This window comes from Schistocerca piceifrons, chromosome X (genome assembly GCF_021461385.2).
Source record: "Schistocerca piceifrons isolate TAMUIC-IGC-003096 chromosome X, iqSchPice1.1, whole genome shotgun sequence".
In the NCBI taxonomy this organism is placed as follows: domain Eukaryota; kingdom Metazoa; phylum Arthropoda; class Insecta; order Orthoptera; family Acrididae; genus Schistocerca; species Schistocerca piceifrons.
In genome coordinates this window covers 85,427,832-85,447,922 of record NC_060149.1, presented here as the reverse complement: position 1 = coordinate 85,447,922, position 20,091 = coordinate 85,427,832, and the positions used below count along the sequence as shown (strand labels likewise).

General features: G+C 42.5%; 1 protein-coding gene across 6 annotated transcripts in view; it reads right to left on the bottom strand.

The window, feature by feature from the left end:
• Positions 1-18,954, bottom strand: part of LOC124722869 (forkhead box protein P1) — a 205,635-nt gene extending 186,681 nt beyond the window's left edge. For all 6 annotated transcript variants that reach the window (XR_007006455.1, XM_047248001.1, XM_047248003.1 and 3 more), the window contains exon 1: positions 18,765-18,954. Coding sequence is in view for 5 of the 6 variants with exons in the window: in XM_047248001.1 (XP_047103957.1) it covers positions 18,765-18,941 (177 nt within the window). In the remaining variant the exon portion in view is untranslated. The remainder of the gene's footprint in view (positions 1-18,764) is intronic.
• Positions 18,955-20,091: the final 1,137 nt, after the last annotated feature.

Here is a 20,091-nt window from a genome sequence, read left to right as displayed (position 1 = left end):
CACAGTGCAAATTGTTCATTTAACTCGTATCTCATCAGCGTGTTATGCCCTTAGAGTCCTGTCACCAGCATGTAACAGCTAGTGTTTTTTAGCTGCACACTTGTACTAATCACATATATACTCAATTTTTAGTTATGGAACTCTTTTCTGGGGAACAAATACATGAACACAGATTTCAAGCTACAGAAAAGGGCCATAAGAATAATAATCAAAAACAGTAATCAAGCCCGTTGTGAAGATCTGTTCAAAACACTGGGGATTTTAACTACACCATGTGAGTGCATTTACCAGTCAGCTGTATACATCAAAAATAACATTGATAATTACTGTACAAACAGTACTGCCCATGACCAAGAAATGAAAGATAGACTGAACTTGCATTTAGCAAGAAAGGATAAATGAACAACTCAAAACAGTATTTTATACCAAGGAATAAAACTGAACCACAAATTAGCCAAAGAGATTAAAGAGATTACTGAAACAAACTCATTTGAAAAGGCAGTTAAAAAACATCTGTAAAGCAATACAGTCTATGCATTAAAGGATTACTTAGATAACAAAGAGTTGCAGTTCGGTAAAAATGTAAGACATATAAACAATAACAACAAGACATATTATTTCACATAACATTTTCACATAAAGTTTTTCCTTTTTTTCTTCACTGGAAAAACTTACTCCCAAAGCTATACAATGCATAATACTAACACCTCACCCTTTTTCTGAGCTCAACATCTCACTCATTACATCGGGATACTGGCTCAGTTTTTCAGGCTAGCAAATGCAAAGTTCGGATAGAAAAAACTGAAAACAGGCACTGTCACTATGGTCCTGACATCAGCTGATAGTGTGTGTAGTGTTACATGTGGTTTTTGCAGTGACTAAGAGTGAGAAATGAATGAGCAGTGTAGTATAAACCTTTCACATTACTAAATAACTTTGTAAACAGTATTGTACACCAGGGATAAATTGAATGAGGTAGCACTGTTTTAAACAGACTGGCCTCGTATTTGGGAGGTTGGAGGCTCCAGGCTTCATCCAGCCTTCTTAATTTATGTTTTCCATGTTTTTTTCTAAATTACTTCAGGAACATCCTGGGATGTTTTCTATTATAAGACCGTGGTCAACTACCAGTCCCTTGTCAAACTAGACCTGCAAGTATGCAAATGCCTGCATATATTAATTATATTGTTTTTGTTGTTCTGTCCAGTCACAGTAATGTGACCACCTGTCAAAAGCCTGAGTAACCACCTTTTGCAGCACGGACCACTGTAGCACGTGCAGGAAGGGAGTCAATGACGTTCTGGAAGATACCGATAAGGACATGGAGCCGTGCTGACTCCAGTGCCGTGGCCAGCTGCGCTCGGGTGAGGATCCGTGGCACGGACAGCCTGATCGAGATGATACCACAGATTCTCCTAGGGGTTTAAATCTGGGGAGTTCGGTAGCCATGTAAGTACGGTAAGCTCGTCGTGGTGCTCTTTGAACCAGATAACTACATGTGAGCTGTGTAACACACTGCACTGTCCTGCTAATAGACCCTATCGTGCCAAGGGAAAAACAAACCGCAGTAAGGGGTGGACACGGTCCCCGAGGACAGAGGAATACTTGTGTCGATCCACTGTGTCTTCTAGAATGACGAGAACACCCGGGGTATGCCACAAAAACATTTCCCATACCAAAACGCTCCCTCCTCTGCTCTGGATCCTTCTGACGGTTGTTGCAGCGCTGTAAATGCCAATGGCCTTCTGTCCGATGGAGCATGAAATGTGATTCATCTGAAAAAGCTATCTGTTGTCACTACGTGGATGTTCAGTTGCGGGCCAGCCGTGGTGGCTGAGCGGTTCTAGGCGCTTCAGTCCGGAACAGCGCAACTGTTACGGTCGCAGGTTCGAATCCTGCCTCGGGCGTGGATGTGTGTGATGTCCTTGGGTTAGTTAGGTTTAAATAGTTCTAAGTTCTAGGGGACTGATGACCTCAGGTGTTAAGCCCTATAGTGCTCAGAGCCATTTGAACCATTTTTTGTTCAGTTGTGGTACTGGCATATAGATTCCACCTGTCGTCACTGCTGAACAGAAGTCAGCACGGGTGCACGAACCGGGAGCCTGCAGCAACATTTGGTGAACATTCATCGAGTAGACACTATCATTAGCCCCTCGGTTCGTCTAGACAGCCAGTTGCTGAACAGTTGCACATCTATTTTCCCGTACACGTATCCACAGTCGTTGTTCACCTCTGTCATTTACGTCCCGTGGTACGCCACAGTTGCCTCGGCGCCAGTTTTATACAACGCCATTTTGCCTTGCACGGTATATTTAAATCATCGCGGCACGGGAACAGTTTACAGACTAAGCCGTTTCGGAAATGCTTTCACACTTGGTCCGAAAGTCAATGATCACGCTCTTTTGGACTTCAGATAAATCACTCTGATTCTGCATTAGACAACGACTGCACTGTTTACCGCATCCCCCCGACACGCTTTGTGTACCCTCCACTGCTAGTGCTTCAATCTGCCGTCTATGTTTCGTTATTACACACTGACGTACTGACGTCGAACAGAGGCGGTGACTGGATCGTGTAAAACAACATAACCTCTCAAAAGGTGAAGTTTCATTTCAAATTTCTCCTCCCTGTCCAGGTGTATTCTATGTAGTAATAGTTGCTGATGTAACACTATTATGTTCAGTGTTATAAAACAATCATTCAAGTGTTGTATTTATAAGGAAAGTCAGTTTTGTTTGCAGTAGCAGTCTACTGTCCAAAATACAGTATGTTGTTCAAAAGACATAATCCTTTTTCAGTTGACACACTGAACTACCGAATAGAAAAGCGATGTTCTAGATATTTAGTTTTCTTAAGTTTACACTAGAGGTGAAGGATTTGAAGACTATGATGAAAAAGAGTTGCTGGTTGATTGATACACTAACTAACAAAGCTTAAGCTTGAGAAACTGAAATGACATGTCATGCACTGAGATGGTACCGATTTGTTGTTTTATTCCAGTGATTACAAAATCAAGTTAAATGAACAACGAAATTGGAGGATCGACTACACTTCTCAACCTTTGACAATAGATTGTTGCACCCCTTAGCTATTAATTCATACTTTGCTACTGTTGGGAATGATGTTACACACCATTGATTCCCTTCTGAAGTAAGTTGGCTGAAAACTGTTGTAAATGGCCTCGATATCCCATAAAAAGTCACTGGGATGCAGCTGACGCCCGAACTGATCTGACATAGGTTCGGGGATCTTTCTAGCGCACCCCAACATCATGTAGAAAGTTCACAGAGACACATGATATTTGTGACGAGCGTTGTCGCTTTGAAAGATGCTACCAAATTACTGTCTCATGAGAACCAACATACGTGAACACTGGATGTCTGTGAAGTACTGCTCTGCCATCAAAATTCCCTGAATCATTACCAGTGGGGACCAGAGGTCATACACTATGTCTCCCCACACATGACACTAGGGGTAATCCCAGTGTGCCTTTCATTGGCATAATGTGAGCTTTCCCTCGGCACCATCACACTTGCAGACGATGGCCATTTAAGTTAGTGCAGAGGCGACATTCATCGCCGAAAATGATGTGAGCTCACTGGTAAGTAGTCCATGCTTCCTGCATACGGCACCATTCCACATGCAATCGTCTGTGTTGTGGTGTTAATAGCGGTCATTGCATCGGATGGTGACTGAATATAATGGCTTCTGCTAGTTTCCGAGCAATAATGCAGGATGTGTCGTAGCTAGTCCATTGATTATGTTCGGGTGGCAGATGCAGACGTGAAGGTGTTACAATGAGCTAGATGCTCAACAGAGATCATCTCTTCGTGTGGTCAGACTTGGTCGGCCAGAACCTCGACAATGCGTACAAAACCATTATCGCATGTTCCCATTTATTCCAACATCGAGCCATTGCCTTGGCCGACCGCTCACCTCAATATTCATTATTTTACCAGCTGGCGACATGCTGACCCACAATATTGCTCTTTACACGAGTACGCAGATTCTTATTGGCAATTTGCTGTCCTCACGAATCATCTCACGCATGCATTCCCATAACATATCCTCAGTGGCATAGCTAGTAGCATGGGTGGCACCTGGGACAGATATCAGCGGTCACCCCACTAACAACAACTCTTAAAATCAGTAAAAGTGGGTACATTTCAAGTATGAATTTAAATAAGACAAATGAAGGCCTTAGAGTCATTAATCATCAAATTGCCATATGTAATAGTATTCTTTTATTATGCATTATACATTAGTATATAGTATTATGCACTATACATTAGTATGTAGTATTATACTCTATACATTAGCTTAAATACTTCAGAAAAACATTTACTAATGCGAGACACAAACACTTAAAATTTCTTTCTAGCTTTAACACCCGCAAACTGATATCACACATTAAAAATTAATATTTTGTGTTGCCTCATGTTCGTTAGTTAACATGGGAAAGTTATTTAGCCTCGTGTTGTTCATTGTTGATAATAAGTAATTTTTAATAACCTTTAATTTACTAGAACTCCTCTCACATTACGCAATTGACACGCAAATCGTCATAGTAATTTTAGAAGAGTATAACCCTTAGAATCTCATCGAGGAGTTCTCCTTCTGATCATCATAAAAACCAGTGCATTTTGAAACAGCTAATTTCAACGTCTCATTGTTTGCCGAAAGCGAAGTATTTGGCTGCACAAGCTCGAAGAGTGAGACACCTTGAATGGACTTTGATCTGGTTCGGAGTTGAACGCTGAATCGGTCAAGACAGTCCAACAAATCCTTTTCATGCTCTGGTGTTAGTGTGAGTTCTTTATCGGTGGCCAATTCACTAGCCATTCGTTTTTTACGACTAATTCGTCTTTCTTTTGGAGTGCCGTATTCCTCTGACTTTCTCGCAGCAAGATGTATTGCCTCTTCTACAATATGACCTCGTTTCTGTTCAGTATAAAGACGGAGTACGCCTATTTTTGTAAATAATGATCAAGACTCAGGCCTTTACTTTACAATGCAAGCTGAGTACAATTTACTTCTCTCAGCACATCATTCCAAAAGTAAAGATAGCACAGAAATTTGAAATTACATACAGCAGGTATAAGATTTTGTGCAGCACCTCTGATAACATAATATGTCAGTTACAGTGACAACATCATAAAAATTTTCTGCCAGAGCTTTTAATGCAGCATAGTGAGCACACGTTGTTGAGAGTCTTTTAACAGATGTTTTGCCCTGTATGATAAGAACATCGCAAAAACTAGTGGAAGCAGAAAAAAAATGTAAAATTGGTCTCTACTGTTCCGAAAAATGTTACACAAGATACATTCTGTGCAAAGGAATGTTGCCCACATAAATTAATTGAATGATCAATACATCCAATAAAACGACTTTATTGTTTTTTGCTTGGCTTGCACTCCTCCATATAGGCCTACATAGTTCATAACAGCTGCATTGTCATATACTTGGGATCGACACATCATAAAGTCTAAATTATCATTTTCAAACTTTTTAAGAATTTAGTCACTTACATCAGCAGCTTTTTTCCTTTTAGAGGAATAAATCCAAGAAATACTTCTTTTAATTCCACTTTTCCGTTATCAGCTTTCACGAAACGAATCACTTCAGACATCTGATCAATATTTGAAAGGTCAGCTGTGCTGTGAAACAATACCAAAACATTCAGACGATTTGATTTCTTTACAATCTTCAATTTTACGTGGTCCGTTAAAACATTTATAAATTCATTCTGTACTTCTGGTGATAAATGTGACACTTTTTGAGATTTACCATATTCCTAGTTCCATGTGTGTTCCTTCAACACTACATCATATTTTGACAGTAGTTTCATCGGTCCTAAGAAATTGCCTTTATTTGTAGAGTCTTGTCCTTCATCGTGTCCACGAAATGCTAGGTTTTGTTAGCCAGAAACAAAGTTATAAGCAATAACTTCGATAAAAGACCCTTTCACTTCAGTTTTTCAGTATCCATTAATTGCAAGGCTGCGTCATCTATTGTTTTATGCAATTTCCAAAGTTTTCCAGTTTTCACGACTTTCCAGATGTTCATTTGTAGGTTCCTGGTGGGCTGCTTTAGGATTAAATTTCCACCACTACTAAAATCCAGTCACAAACGTAGATCTTGCATTAATACTACTGGTGATAGCAAACAAACGATAGAAGAAACATTAGAGGTTTTTAGCTGGAGAGTAAACCATCCAAGACCGCAGTTTTTCACCAGTGAGCATCACCTTATAAAACCATTTCTTTCAAAGATACCGCATGTCGCCTTTTGTTTTTAATCCGTGCCTAGATACAGAGCCCAATGGCCCTTCTCTGGTTTGGAAATGTTCCTTTCCTTTTTTCATGATCGCAATGCGAACATAATCAGGAACAGGTATGCTCCAATGAGATACTTCTCTCAAGTCCTGCAGAGACTCATTTACATTATTACAGTCTTCGAGAGTAATAACATTATCAGTATTATCGCAGCCATTTTCAGTATTTTTTTCAGATTTGTCTGCTTCTTGCGTTATCACCACATCTGTAGTGTCGTTGGTGCCTTCTGAAGATAAGCTGATATTTTCCGAATCAGTCCTTGCCTCAATGAGAGAATCAGTTTCTTTTGACGAATTTTGGCTATCATCAGTGCTTGTAACATATTCTAAGATGGCGCCAGAAACGCTCTGAAGTGCATCAGTTGTAACCAGTTTTGCTTTTCTCTGCTGAAATCCACTTTTTCTTTTAGATGTATGAACTCCTCGAGGCATATTTATTTTATTAGATCTTTAATACATTTATCAACAAAAAGTATGCTCTTTTAGTGTAGCCCACCTCATATATACGTTACCTTGTAAAAAAAAAAGTGCTGAAAGACAGTGACAAAAAGATATCATTTAATATTTTTTAGTTTCAAGAAAAGTATAAACGTTAATTTCATCTGTACATTAATTTTATCATCCCCCTTCAAAAAAGTACAAGCGAAGTTCTACTGTATGTGGTTCGATTGTTCGCATAAACTAGTTTTCCGAACATCTATTTCCAGTAATTAGTTCAGATAATCGACGCTCTACTGTACTTAGTCCAGCATAAAGGTAGCTCCCATAACAGCTTATTTTCACAGAATGAAATGGGATATTCCTTGCTACACGTGTTTGCAAAGTGTAAAATTACATACTAAAAATAATACGGTAATCTTTCAACTAGTTTCGGTTAACATAAGCCACTCATTTTCTAAAGTTACATGAGATCATTTATGACATGTTTGTGCTTGGATAGCATAAGTCGCATACATAAACGTTAACAGAAGTGGTACTGTCAGCATGAACGAGCTGACCACACTATGTTTAATTGACAAGTGATTATTACTGCTTGTGTTATGGAACGAAATTGGTGGGCGTATTTTTCAGCCTGAGACATACCACGGTTCCTGAAGCGATGGCAGTCGTGAATACATTTTTGATATATTTTGTTACAAATTATTAAACTATCCTATCCATTTGCCTTGGTTTTAGTTTTTTACTATATATATTTTCAGCTCTTTTACAACACACTATCGAAATTACAATGATTCACATCACGTCAATCAGAGTTCACAACACGAAAGAACAAGAAGTGGAACAGCCGACAAGAAGCGACGATTTTGGGGGAACCACGATCGAGCAGTAGAGCAATGAAGGTAAAAACAACAGAAAGCGGGTCCTAAACACTGTCTAATTCATAGTGAGCTCAAACGCAGAAGCTGAACTTTGTGCCTTCTATCACAGCTGCCAACCATAGTGATCTATTGTTTGATACGAAGACGGTTACTGGAAAGCATTCCAGCAGTGGTGGCCGGCAGTATTTGAAGTTCGGTGTAGCACTGATGTTTCAAGGTTGTATTTTTTAGACGCTTACCAGAGAGAAAATTCCGTATCTCGGCGCCTGGATTCCCGACGTTCTTCATTCACGACCGACAAAAATGTAAAGTGCAGTTATGCTGATGAGAAGACATTTCCTCCGAATTTTTACCCTAAAAACAAATATGTGAATGAAGAAAAAGTATTATGATTGCTGCGGAAATATCGCTAATGGTCATATTCTGGGTGGCGTATCCTGGCGGCTAGGATAGCAAATTAACGTTGCGGGAGGAGAGAATGCTGGGAGAAGTGTTCTCCGTAGACTGGTGCTACCTCGCGGAGCATTCGGAACTATTTCTAGTTTACTACAACACCCAGTGACGTAACCGCAAAGCTTCCAATGGTGCCACAGACAGGTCCGTTCCAAGTTAGGCTGGCCGTGGTGTCCGCCAGAGACAGCCCCCTTGAGTTTGTTTGGAGTCCAGCTACATTTCTGAGTCCGGTACAAGGTAATACAGCGTTGGACAACCAGAGGTAACGTATTTCATGGTACGTGTTAGGCTTACTAAACCGAAAATACGAAGTGTAAAATTACTGGGAGGTGTGCAACACTGCAACAACACCACGCACGGCCACTGCATTCCAGTAACTGTGGTACGATATATTACACATGAACCGTGTGTGTTGCTGCCATATTGTACTACATCTATACGCGAAAGTCCTTAAATTGCGCTTACACAATTGTTGTAGTTCCGTGAGATATTCATACCATAGCAGATAATCAGGACGAAAACTGAGTTGTTAGTACTGTACGAGACGCTGACCCATTTACAAACCGGCTGATGGTACATTTGTGTATGGAACCGCGTCTATGTTGGACCATTCCTTATAGGCGCTTAACGTTATAGTCAACACATGTTCAGTTATCATCTGTATCCGCATGGTCGCGTAAAGTTGTATTGTTGGGCGAAGAAATTGTTTCATTTTATTGCTACAGATCGTTTCACAAATAGTTATGCTCACCATATTCACTGAAAACTTCACTGAAAGAAAGGTGGTTTCATGGTGATTGTCGCTTAAGTTAGGAATAAGGTGAACAAGGATTCCATGCAATTGTATGATTTATCAGGGAGGTTATATTCCTTTCATCAGTTGGTCGAAAATACAGCAGTTTTGATAACACCAGAGTCCATGCCGGTGTCATTGGAAAGTACGAGCTCGAAAAAAGTCAAGGGAAAGGAAGCGTTCAGAGTTTAATGAGGAGTATTTCATAAAAACAAAGTATTATTTAAACTAGTAGGACCATGCTGCAGGTAGAAATCATGAGTGCATATAGTTTTTTATACGAGTCTGAGTGATATGAATCATTTCCATAGGGAAGGTTGCATCTATCGAAAAACACTTATTTCGTCAGTGTAGCATGTATCCAAGTTATATGGATGTCAGTGATAACAACTTATGCAGTGCAATATTGTGTTTATGTTTAGCATATACGATCATCGAAATGAAACGCACGAGGAGTCAGAAACTTGTGCCCGCATTTAAACACATTTCTACAATAGTACCAAATGTTAAGTCGAACTCTTACATTTGCATCTACTTCTATACTCTGCAAACCACTGGGAAGTGCATGACAAAGGGTACGTCCCACTTTACCAGTTAGGGTTTCTTCCCGTTACATTCATGTATGGAACGCGGGAAGAACAATTGTTTAAATGCCTTTGTGTGCAATTAATTAGATTAATTAGATTAATCTTGCCCTCACGATCCCTATGCGAACGATAAGTAGGGGGCTGTAATATATTCTTAGAGTCATAATTAAAAGCCAGTTTTTGAAATTTTGTAAATAGGCTTTCTCGGGATAGTTTACGTCTATCTTCGAGAGTCCACCGGTTCAATTTATTCAACTTCTTTGTGACACTCTCTTACGGGTCAAACAAACCTGTGACCATTCGTGCTGTCCTCAGCATACGTTCAATGTACCCTGTTAGTTCTGTTTCTTACGAACCCCAAAAACTCGAGCAATATTCCAGGATGGGTTACACGAATGATTTGTAAACGCTCTCCCTTGTAGAGCGATTGCATTTTCCCAGCGTTCTAGCAATAAAACGAAGTCTACCACCGACTTTACCCTCGACTGAGCCTATGTGATCATCCCATTTCATATCCCTACAAAGTGCTACACCCAGGTATTTGTAGGCGTTGTCAGATTCCAGCTGTGCCTCATTGGTATTATAGCCAGAAGTTACTACGTTTTTTTCGTTTTGTGAAGTGCCCACTTTTACATTTATCTGAACATTAAAAATAAGTTGCCAGTCTTCACACCACTTTGAAAATTTGTCAGGTTCTGACTTAATAACTATTCAGCTTCTTTCAGACAGTACTTCACTATAGATAACTGCGTCAAATATACAACATAAACAGCAAGGCCCCCAGGACACTTCTCTGGGGCACGCCCGAAGTTACTTCTACATCAGAGGATGACTCACCATCCAAGATAACATGCTGCGCCTTCCTTATTAACTGGGGTATCAGCTTAAAGGGTGTTACGCACCCTTATTCCAGTGCACTGAGGTTTGGGATTTAGGAGGACATTTTCTTCACCGCCCGAGTACTGCTGATAAACCTGTCTCACCACCAGCATTCGAACCTGCCACACATAGCGATAGTGATTATGCGGGTAGCTGAAGAAAGGAACAGACTTAATTTTTTCGATTGTTGTCAGTGTTGTCGCTATAACTGCATCGCAGTCGTCAAAAGGAAATAAATCGCTTTCCCTTACTAATCCTGATTTTTAATTCAATACACGATGCATTTCGAGCCATGTGGGCTCATCTTAAGGTGCTCGATCAGTTTACATCATTAGACGTCATTTTTTTTTTTTTCAAAACCAAATTACCGTATTTAATTTTCAATACAGTCGCCTTTTGTGATAAATAATTTTCCCAATGTCCTGGTCATATTTTGAACACTTTCAGAATTAGAATTGTCACGCATGTAAAACACAGCTCTGTCTCGTAGACGACCACATTCGAGCAGATTTGTTGTGAGAGTCATTTCGTTATGCTTAGCAAAAAGAAGAAATCGCAGTGGGTCATGTCAGGCGAACATTTAGGAAGCGACACCAACTGTGGCAGTTTCGCGGCGACAAATGCCGCTGGGAAATAGCACTTTCTTCTTCACCAAATATGGTTATGTATCCTTCCATTTATTTTCGAACAGGTCCAATATCTCACTGTCAAATTGTCGAGAGATCATTTTTCTGTTTTGTAAGAAAATCCCAACAATCGTCGCCATAACTTTGTAAGCTATTGGGACTGTCCTCACCTTCACTGAAATAGTTACTACTGGCAACAACACTTTGTTTTGATTGTTAATCCGGCGTCAGACATTTACAGGTATATCGATGTGAATGAGGGTAGGTTCTGAACAGTACCTGTGACACTGCAAGCATGTTGTCGCCTAAAACTATTTTATAGACTTCATCAATTATCTTTACTTTTAGTGTGAGCAAAGAATCAACGAAATCCGAATGCAGTCATTTAGATAATAACAGAACCTGTGGCATGCTTCGCAGCTCGAAGTAGACATTACGATTCTACGCTTTTGTTGCCACAGGGAACAGTGTAAAAGTAGGTTCGCTGAACGTACTGCATGCGGCAGCAGTTGCGATTTTATGCTCATTTCTTGCTAAAGCCGGTTCTTCGGATTCGTTTGGTTTACGAGAGATTTGGAAATAACGGCTCTATGAAGAACGATTAGTTTGTGTAGTTCCCATTGCATCGATTTTGTTGACACAGCTCGGCATCCTCTCTCGTGTCAGTGGTTTTCTTATAAGAGGTAATAATTCTCTACGTAACTGACCAGTTTATCTCTTCTTCACCTACCGTAACTGTTACGAGATTAGGAGGCGTCTCAGAAAAGTAACACGACTGATTTTTTTTATCTTCTAAAGTATTTTTTTTTTCAAGCAACAATATAGTCCCATTGAAAGTAGGTGCCTTCGGCAGCTATATACCAGCTGAGGCGTTGTTCCCAGTCTTGGTAGCAGCGTTGAAAGACTTCAACTGGTAGGACCTTTAACATGTTGGTAACATTCTTTTGAATGTTCTCCGGGGTCCTATAATGACATCCTTTGAAAGGGGCGCTGTGAAACAACAGGAATGCCTTTTGAGGTCAAAAATTCAGTGTTGAAAGTTGCCGTCTGATGTCCGTTGCCACGATGCAGCATCCACAGTGTCTGGTCTCTCTCGAGTCACCCTCCCTTGAGCCTTTAAACGACATCTTTGTAAAACACTTGGTTGGCAGTTTGTCCCAGAGGAAGAAATTCCTTATGCACGATACCCCTACCGCCAAAAAAGCAAATCAGCATTGTTTTGATCATTGATGTGATCATTCGAGCTTTTCGGTCGAGAGGATGTCTCAATGTGCCACTCTTCACTTTGCTTCGTTGTCTCAGGATCGCACACAAAAATATAGGATTCATCAACTGAGATCGCACAGCTGAACCATTCGTGGTCATTGGCAATCCCCTCAAGAAGATCAACGCACACGTTTCTTCAGCTCAGGTGTGAGGTTTTTCGGCACCAATTTGGCACAAACATTTCGTACATGCAAAACTTTGGTCAAAATTTGATGTTCGGTGAAAGTGTTTAAGCGGTCGCTCGTCATCCTTATTGTTAAACGTCGGTCTGATCTCACAAGAGCACGCACACGTTCGACGTTTTCGTCAGTTTTTGAAGCTGAAAGTCTCTCTGAGTGATGTTCTCGACGTTCCAAAAATTATTTGTGCCAGAGAAAAATTTGTTCTCTGGATAAGAAGTGGTCCCCATAGACCTGTTTCAACTTTTCAAGGGTCACATTCGTGGATTCCCTAAGTTTAACAGAAAACTTGATAGCATAACGTTGCTTTAAATCCTGCTGTTCCCTTTGCGTACCACGCAACAAAAACACAACTTCACTGATGACCCTCTCGAAAATCGCGTGATGGCTGTACGGAGCTGAGACTGGAACTGAACACACCGGTTTGCGCGTTGCGAGCTCGCAGTGCTGTCGCACCTTGCAGATGCAGCACAACTGTAACTCTAGCCGTGAATGATAAGTAGCACTGACAATTCACCCACGTCGAAACTCTGTAAGATTCGATATAGTGGTAAATTGACATAGGAAAACAGATGTAACAGCTGCGCAGAAGAGTTATAGTCAATGGGGCAACGAAAGACGATATCTGTGTCTCACAGAGAAGTTGTAAGACAAACTTCACAAATGAGGACTTTATAGTGGGGTGCACTCGAAGTCAGCGTCGGAGGCTACACAATTGTTTGGTCGTGTCGGAGCTAGAGTTAGAGATAGTATTTACGCAATTATAATCTCTGAATAAGAACAGCACTGTGTAAACCTGTCACCTTCTTTATTAACGAAACGAAATTAGTTTTATCGCAAATTAATAATTTGACTAACGATTGACGTCTAGGGTTAATAGATCCCGTCATGGTGAACAACTTTTGTTAGATGCAAAATGTTCTCCGATACACTCCGACAACGCTGGGAGTCCTTTAGTATTCGCTGGCCCTGGGACGACGAGATTTCACCAAACTAGCACACCCTGTTAAGCAAGTGTGCTGGTGATTTTCGACAAGAAAAAGATAAAATGAGTGTCCGTAGGTGGAGAAAAATATTTTTGAAGTGAATCAGGAACTTTGATTTTGCCTGGCCAGCCCTTTCAAGCAGAGTAGATGACCGGATTATAGGCAACACACATTGTCTATGCACGCAGCAGAGTGGCTACGCCCTACCGCCCCTCAGGAGCATCCCCAATACAAAAGACATCTAGCTTCACTGAGAAGCATCAGTGAAGATTTTGTCTCTAAAAAAAGATGGTCCCCGATGACGTGATCTATCACCCATGGAAATTTGCTCCAAAGACTTTTAAACATCCTTTTTATACGCTGAAGCGCCAAAGAAACTGGTATAGGCATGCGTATTCAAACGCAGAGATATGTAAACAGGGACTATACGGCGCTGAGGTCAGCAACGCCCATATAAGACAATAAGTGTCCAGTGCAGTTCTTACATCGGTCACTGCTGCTACGATGGGAGGTTATTAAGATTTAAGTGAGTTTGAACGTGGTTTTATACTGGCGTACGTGCGATGGGAGATAGCACCTCCGAGGTAGCTATAAAGTGGGGATTTTCCCGTGCGACCATTTCACGAGTGTATCGTGAATATCAGGAATCCAGTAAAACATCAAATCCTCCACATAGGTAAGCCAAGACCAAGCAGACCTCATGTAATGACGAACAGGGACCGTCGAGCACTGCGGAGGGTGGATGTAAAAAAAGCGCATGAAATCATCGGAAGGAATCACTAGTGACCTTGCACAATCACTGAGCGTAGTTGGTTACAAGGGTCGAGCAGCTCCTCATAAGCCACACATTTCTGCAGTCAGTGCTAAGCAACGCTTGAGGTGGTGAAAAGCGCACAGTGGATGGCTGGCAGCGATTTGAAGTGACTATACACTATGCCAGCCGATGGAAAGCTTCGGGTTTGGCAATGCCCGGAGAACGTATGGGACTGATTTTGGTGGTTAGGGTGTGGTCCTCTTATTGCGGAAGGATATGAACGCAGTTTACACCATTGTATACAACGTACAGTAGAGGAACAATCCGCAGATGATGACTGTTCGCATAATCGTGACAATACACCATCTCCCTAAGCAGTATCTGTGAGGCAATGATTTGCTGACAGTAACAGACTTGAAATGCACGGCGTGCAAAGAATCTCTACCTGAACTCAATGGTACACCTTCGGGCTAAGTTAGAATGTCGACTTCCTTCGACACCCCAGAGTCCAGCACGAGTACCTTCTCTGGTTTCGCTTCTCGAAGAAGAAAGATCTGCCACTCGTCCACGGACATTCGGATGTCTTACCAAAAGTGTCCCCAGCAGAGTTCAAGCAATCATAAAGGCGGAGGGTGGACACACCTCATATTAATGTCCACTAATAGGTGTCCGGATACTTTTGATCAGATGGTGTACTTCTCTGCTTAGATACACTTATTTTAAGGTTTTCTTGTTGAAAATCACTCTGTAAATATACTGGGGTAGGTGGTATGCCGCACACCTGGTTAGTACACCCTTGCCAGTTCGGTGACATTTCGTCGTCCCAGTGCTGGTGAATACTAAAGGATGCCTTAGCTCTGCCTCTGACAAAAGTTGTTCCCCATGACGCGGTCTAGCACACCTAGACGGTTGTTGCAAAGACTTTGAAATACAATTTTCGATAAGAAAGTGCATTAAGCAACGAAACTTGAGACCGGAGAATTAACTGAGACGTCTCAAAGGGCAATCATTTCGAAAACAAACTTTTGGATTTCTTTCAGTGTAGAGTGTGATGTAAGCCATTTTATATTTGTCATCAAAGATTTTCTCAAAGTTACCTATCTCTCACTTTATTGTAGTACTACTGAAGCAGAGAATGATGAATTAACACTTCTTTCATATTTGTGTTTCCTGCATTATTCACATTCACAGATCCTGCGAACTTGCTGGTCAAGGTAAGGATTGGTGAGCACGAAAGCAAACAGCAGACATTGTCTTGTTGAAATGTAAGCCGAGGGTGGCTTGCCATGAAGGGTAACAAAATGGGGCGTAGAATACCGCTGACGTACCGCTGTGCTGCAAGGGTGCCGTGGATGACAAGCAAAACAGTCCTACCATGTAAAGTAATGGCACCTCACATCATAAGTCCTCGTTGTCGGGCCGTATGGCGGGTGACAGTCGGGCTAGTCTCTCACTGTTGTCCGGGGCGTCTACATTGGCCATCGAGGCTCACCTCAAAGCGAGACTCATCACTAAAGACAATTCTACTCCAGTCAATGAAATTACAGACCGAAGACGTGTCCGGAGACGTCCAAGGCAGTGGTGGGATACCAACCTGACTGCCGCCCACCCTATGGCCTGACATTTCTTTTCATAGCAGAACCCCTTTGGCTGTCATCTGAGGCATCCTTGCAGCACGGCAGTACGTCGACGATATCCTATGACCCGTTTTGTTGCCCCTCATGACAAGCCGTCGTGGTCTTACATTTCATTTCAGCGGTATAATGCCTGCCCGCACAGGCGAGAGTTTCTACCTGTTGTCTTCGTGTTTGTCAACCCTAGCCTGGCCAGAAAGGTCGCCGGATCTGTCCCCAATTGCAAACATCTGTAGCATTATGGACAGGGCCCTCCAACCAGCTCAGGGTTTTGACGATCTAATGCGCCAGTTGGACAGGATTTAGCACGATATCCCACAGGAGCACATCCAGAAAGTCAGTCAATCAACGTCAAGCCGAATAACTACTTGCATAAGTACCAAATGTAGACCCACGCGTTATTAACTTGCTCAATTAATGAAGCACTTCCTCTTGAATGAATAATTCAGTTTTTCTGAAACTGTAGTCATTTGTTTGTCTGTACATGTACGTCACATCTACCGATTTCCGTCCCATTCTGATAATTTCTTCGTGGTAGGTCTTGTTTTTGTCTTAACGTGTATTTTCAAATCTCAGTTCTCTCAAGTTTCGTTGCGGTTACTTTTCAGGCAGTGGAATGACCTATAGATTCAGACTGCCTCACTCACTCTGGATAACTGACGGCACACGAAATATTGCGTTTAAACACTGTTCGGATCTCTAGCCGTCACCTGAAAGCCATTTTGGAGTGTTTGCAGTGTCTACATTGAGATACTCTTTTCTTTTTCAAATGTTACCAGGAAATTTTACTAAGCTGTCCCATGGTGGACATACCTGAAGCAATTTCTTAACTCCAGAAGTCCGTTGTTGTGGGCTGGGGCTGCTCTGGTGATGGTGACGTTCAACTACCGCCTGGGGTGTGAAGTTGACAAGTGTTGCTGTTATTTGGAATTTAAATTTCTAAAGTTCGAATTCCTAACTTCAAGTTTCCACATTCAGTAACAACTCGTTTCAGAACTATCGAATCTGGAAGTGGAGTCTGAGGTGAGATTTTGGCTGGGAGTTTTGTAATTTAAGAGCTGGAGGCAAAGCTCCTCCATTGGAACCCCAGCAGGGAAATATTGAACCTGCCAATACTAAACGACTGCTTTGACATGTGATGTCGTCAAAATGGTGTACATAAATCACCCTTCAGAATGTATGTTCACCACAACTAAGATTATATATTTACAGTTGTTGGTATCATCAGCCCCCAAACAAAGGGCCACCTTACAATCTAACCTAAACCTCTGGCTGTGCTACAGATCAGCCTGTCACTACAACCTTCGTTTCATAAAATACACAGCAGGAAAAAAAATGCAACACCATCAAGAACTGTGTACAGTGGCACCAGGGAATAGTATGTGTATACTGTGGGGTTGTAGCGTTAGTGATTTATTTGTCATGAGCAACCAGATGGCGCCCAGGACGCCTGTCTCTCCATCTTTTGTTTTTACCCTGCAGGCAGTAATTGTGCTGAGTTTAGAGGTGGATAATGTTTGCAACACTGACTCTAGGGTACGACCACGCACCACCGACAAGTACATACTCCTGTTGAACTCCTTCTGCCGTTTGAACAGTGTCGTATTGTGGGCCTGCGTGAAGCTGGATAGGCGTATCGACAGATCGTTTCATATATTGGGTAAAACGTATTGGTGGTGAAACTGCTTTCATCAATGATCTGTGGAGTATTCCTATACCTTTAGACCTGGTTCTGGATGCATTTAAAGATCGGTGCATCATGCGACCAGCAACCATCGAACATCATCCAGGGACGAAATCTGGGCACATGTTGCACCTGTTGTGTCACCACGGACCACTGGGGTCTGCCTACTTGCGACAGGATAAAGATCACATGTGCCTCTGTCCACGCTACCACGGAAATCACGACACCACCAAGCACGGTTACTCACGAAAGAGTTGACTGGAGAGTGGGAAAACGCTCTGTTGTCTTCAGTGATGAGAGTAGGTTCTATCCATATGTGAGTGAGGGATTAATGGGAATGGCATAGACGTCGTGAGCTTCATTCTCCTACGACACACAGGTCCCATCCCAGGCTTCACCACGTGGTGGGCAATCAGTTATAACTCGTGGTCACATTTGGTGTTTCTGCACGGTAAAGTAAACAGTGCCCTGCTATTGCCATTTCTTCGACAGGAAGGTGATGTTTTTCGGCAGGACAGTGTATGTTCACATACAGCTGCTGCATCAATGTACTCTTTGTGGTGCACCACAACTATCCTGATCAACAAGATCAACAGATCTATCACCAACTGATCATGTATGGGACATGATGAAGTGGGAACTTGCTCATTCTCCAGGGTCTGCAAGAACCGTTGCCAAATTGCAGGAAAAGGCACATGATACTTGGGACAGTGTATTGCAGGTTGTCATTTGGCGTCTTTATGATCGTTTGCATATGAGGATACATGCCTGAGTTGCCAATGGAGGTTGTACAGTGTGTATTGATGTTACTGTTTTGTCATCCTTTGCTGCGATGCATGTTTCATTTGGTCTGAATTTGTTATCATATACTCCTGCAATGATGTAAAATGATCTTGTCCTTGGGGGCGTTGCATTTTTTTTTCAGTAGTGTAGTTTGTTGTGAAACTTTTGTCGGCTTCACCAACTGACAACCAAACTGTTATATGTCAATCTAACTAAGACCTTGGGCTATGCTACAGAGCAGTCTGCCACCACTAACATTATAGTAAAAAATAATATAGGGGTGAACTAAGTATTATTGACACAGTTTTCCTTCTCTGTCCACATAAATACGTCACACACCACAACGTCATTGCGTTGCAGGTCAAAGCCGACATCGAGTACAGGCAGATTCGACCCACCCACAAATCGAAGTTTTCATTTTATTTGTGGGACGGCTTTCCCTTATACGACGTCTCGACAGAAGGAGTGAAACGTGGCTGCGAATTACCGGCTGGTGATGGTGGGGTGGCGGTGGAGGTGGCGGCACAGGCGGTTGAGGTGGCTGCTGCTGTTGTTGCAGGAAGAGGGAGTGCTGCGTCATGAAGGACTGCAGCTGTGCCGGGCTGAGGATCTGCTGCTGCAGCAGCTGCTGCATTTGGTGCAGCCCCGAGGCGGGAGACAGCATGACAGCCGGCTGTTGCGGCTGGTGCGGCGGCAGCGCCTGCGCCGCCTGCGGCTGCGAGGCCGGCTGGGGCTGAGGTGACTGCCGCTGCGGCTGCTGCTGCTGCGCCGGCGGCTGCGGCTGCGGCTGCGCGCCACAGGGGCTGGGGCTGCCGCTGGCGCTGCCGCTCGCCGCGGAGCCCTTCCCATTGGCTGGCGCCTCGCCCTCCACGCGCTCCCGCGCCGGCTGCGCCGCGTGTGGGCCCAGCTGCGGCTGCGGCTGAGGCTGCGACTGCGGCGGCTGCTGCTGCGGCTGTGGTGGTTGCGGCTGTGCGGGCTGTTGTTGTTGCTGTTGTTGTTGCTTCAACACTTTCACCGACGATGACGCCTGCAAAATGTTTGGAACATACCCTCAACTCGCTGAGGTTGCTGCTCTCGTTGTTACTACCAGATTTTAATTTACGATATTGGCTTCTAAATATTTGAAACCTTTTATCTATTTTTTGAATTTTTTATCTCTAATAAAAAGGTCTGGACCAAGTGAAGTAATTCTGCTACATCAAGAGCAAAATACCACACAACGGATGAAGTGACGAAGACATTAGGAGCTACCTAGCACCCGCAAAGACAGCATTTCTTGTCAAAGATGTCTACTAGTATCAGAAATAAGCCTTAATTTGAGAAAGAAATTCTATACAGTATATTTCAAGAGCACAGCATTATATAGATGCAAACACTGGAAGTAAAGATTATTGGTGTCACAGAAAGATGCTTAAAATTAAGTATACTGGTACGATAAGCAGTGAAAGGAAAAGAAAATATGGAAATTAGTAACTGGAAGATGGGACGAGCATTAAGACACCAGCCGAGAAAAAAAATGTGACATTGTGAACACTATTTCTCGAATTATGTTTAGTCAACATCCTTTCTACATGTCTGGTATCGCCGGCCAGAGTGGCCGAGCGGTCCTAGGCGCTACAGTTTGGAACCGCGCGACTGCAACGGTCGCAGGTTCGAATCCTGCCTCGGGCATGGATATGTGTGATGTCCTTAGGTTAGTTAGGTATAAGTAGTTCTACGTTCTAGGTGACTGATGACCTCAGAAATTAAGTCGCATAGTGCTCAGAGCCATTTGAACCATTTTGTCTGGTATCTTATGGCTTTAATGGAATATT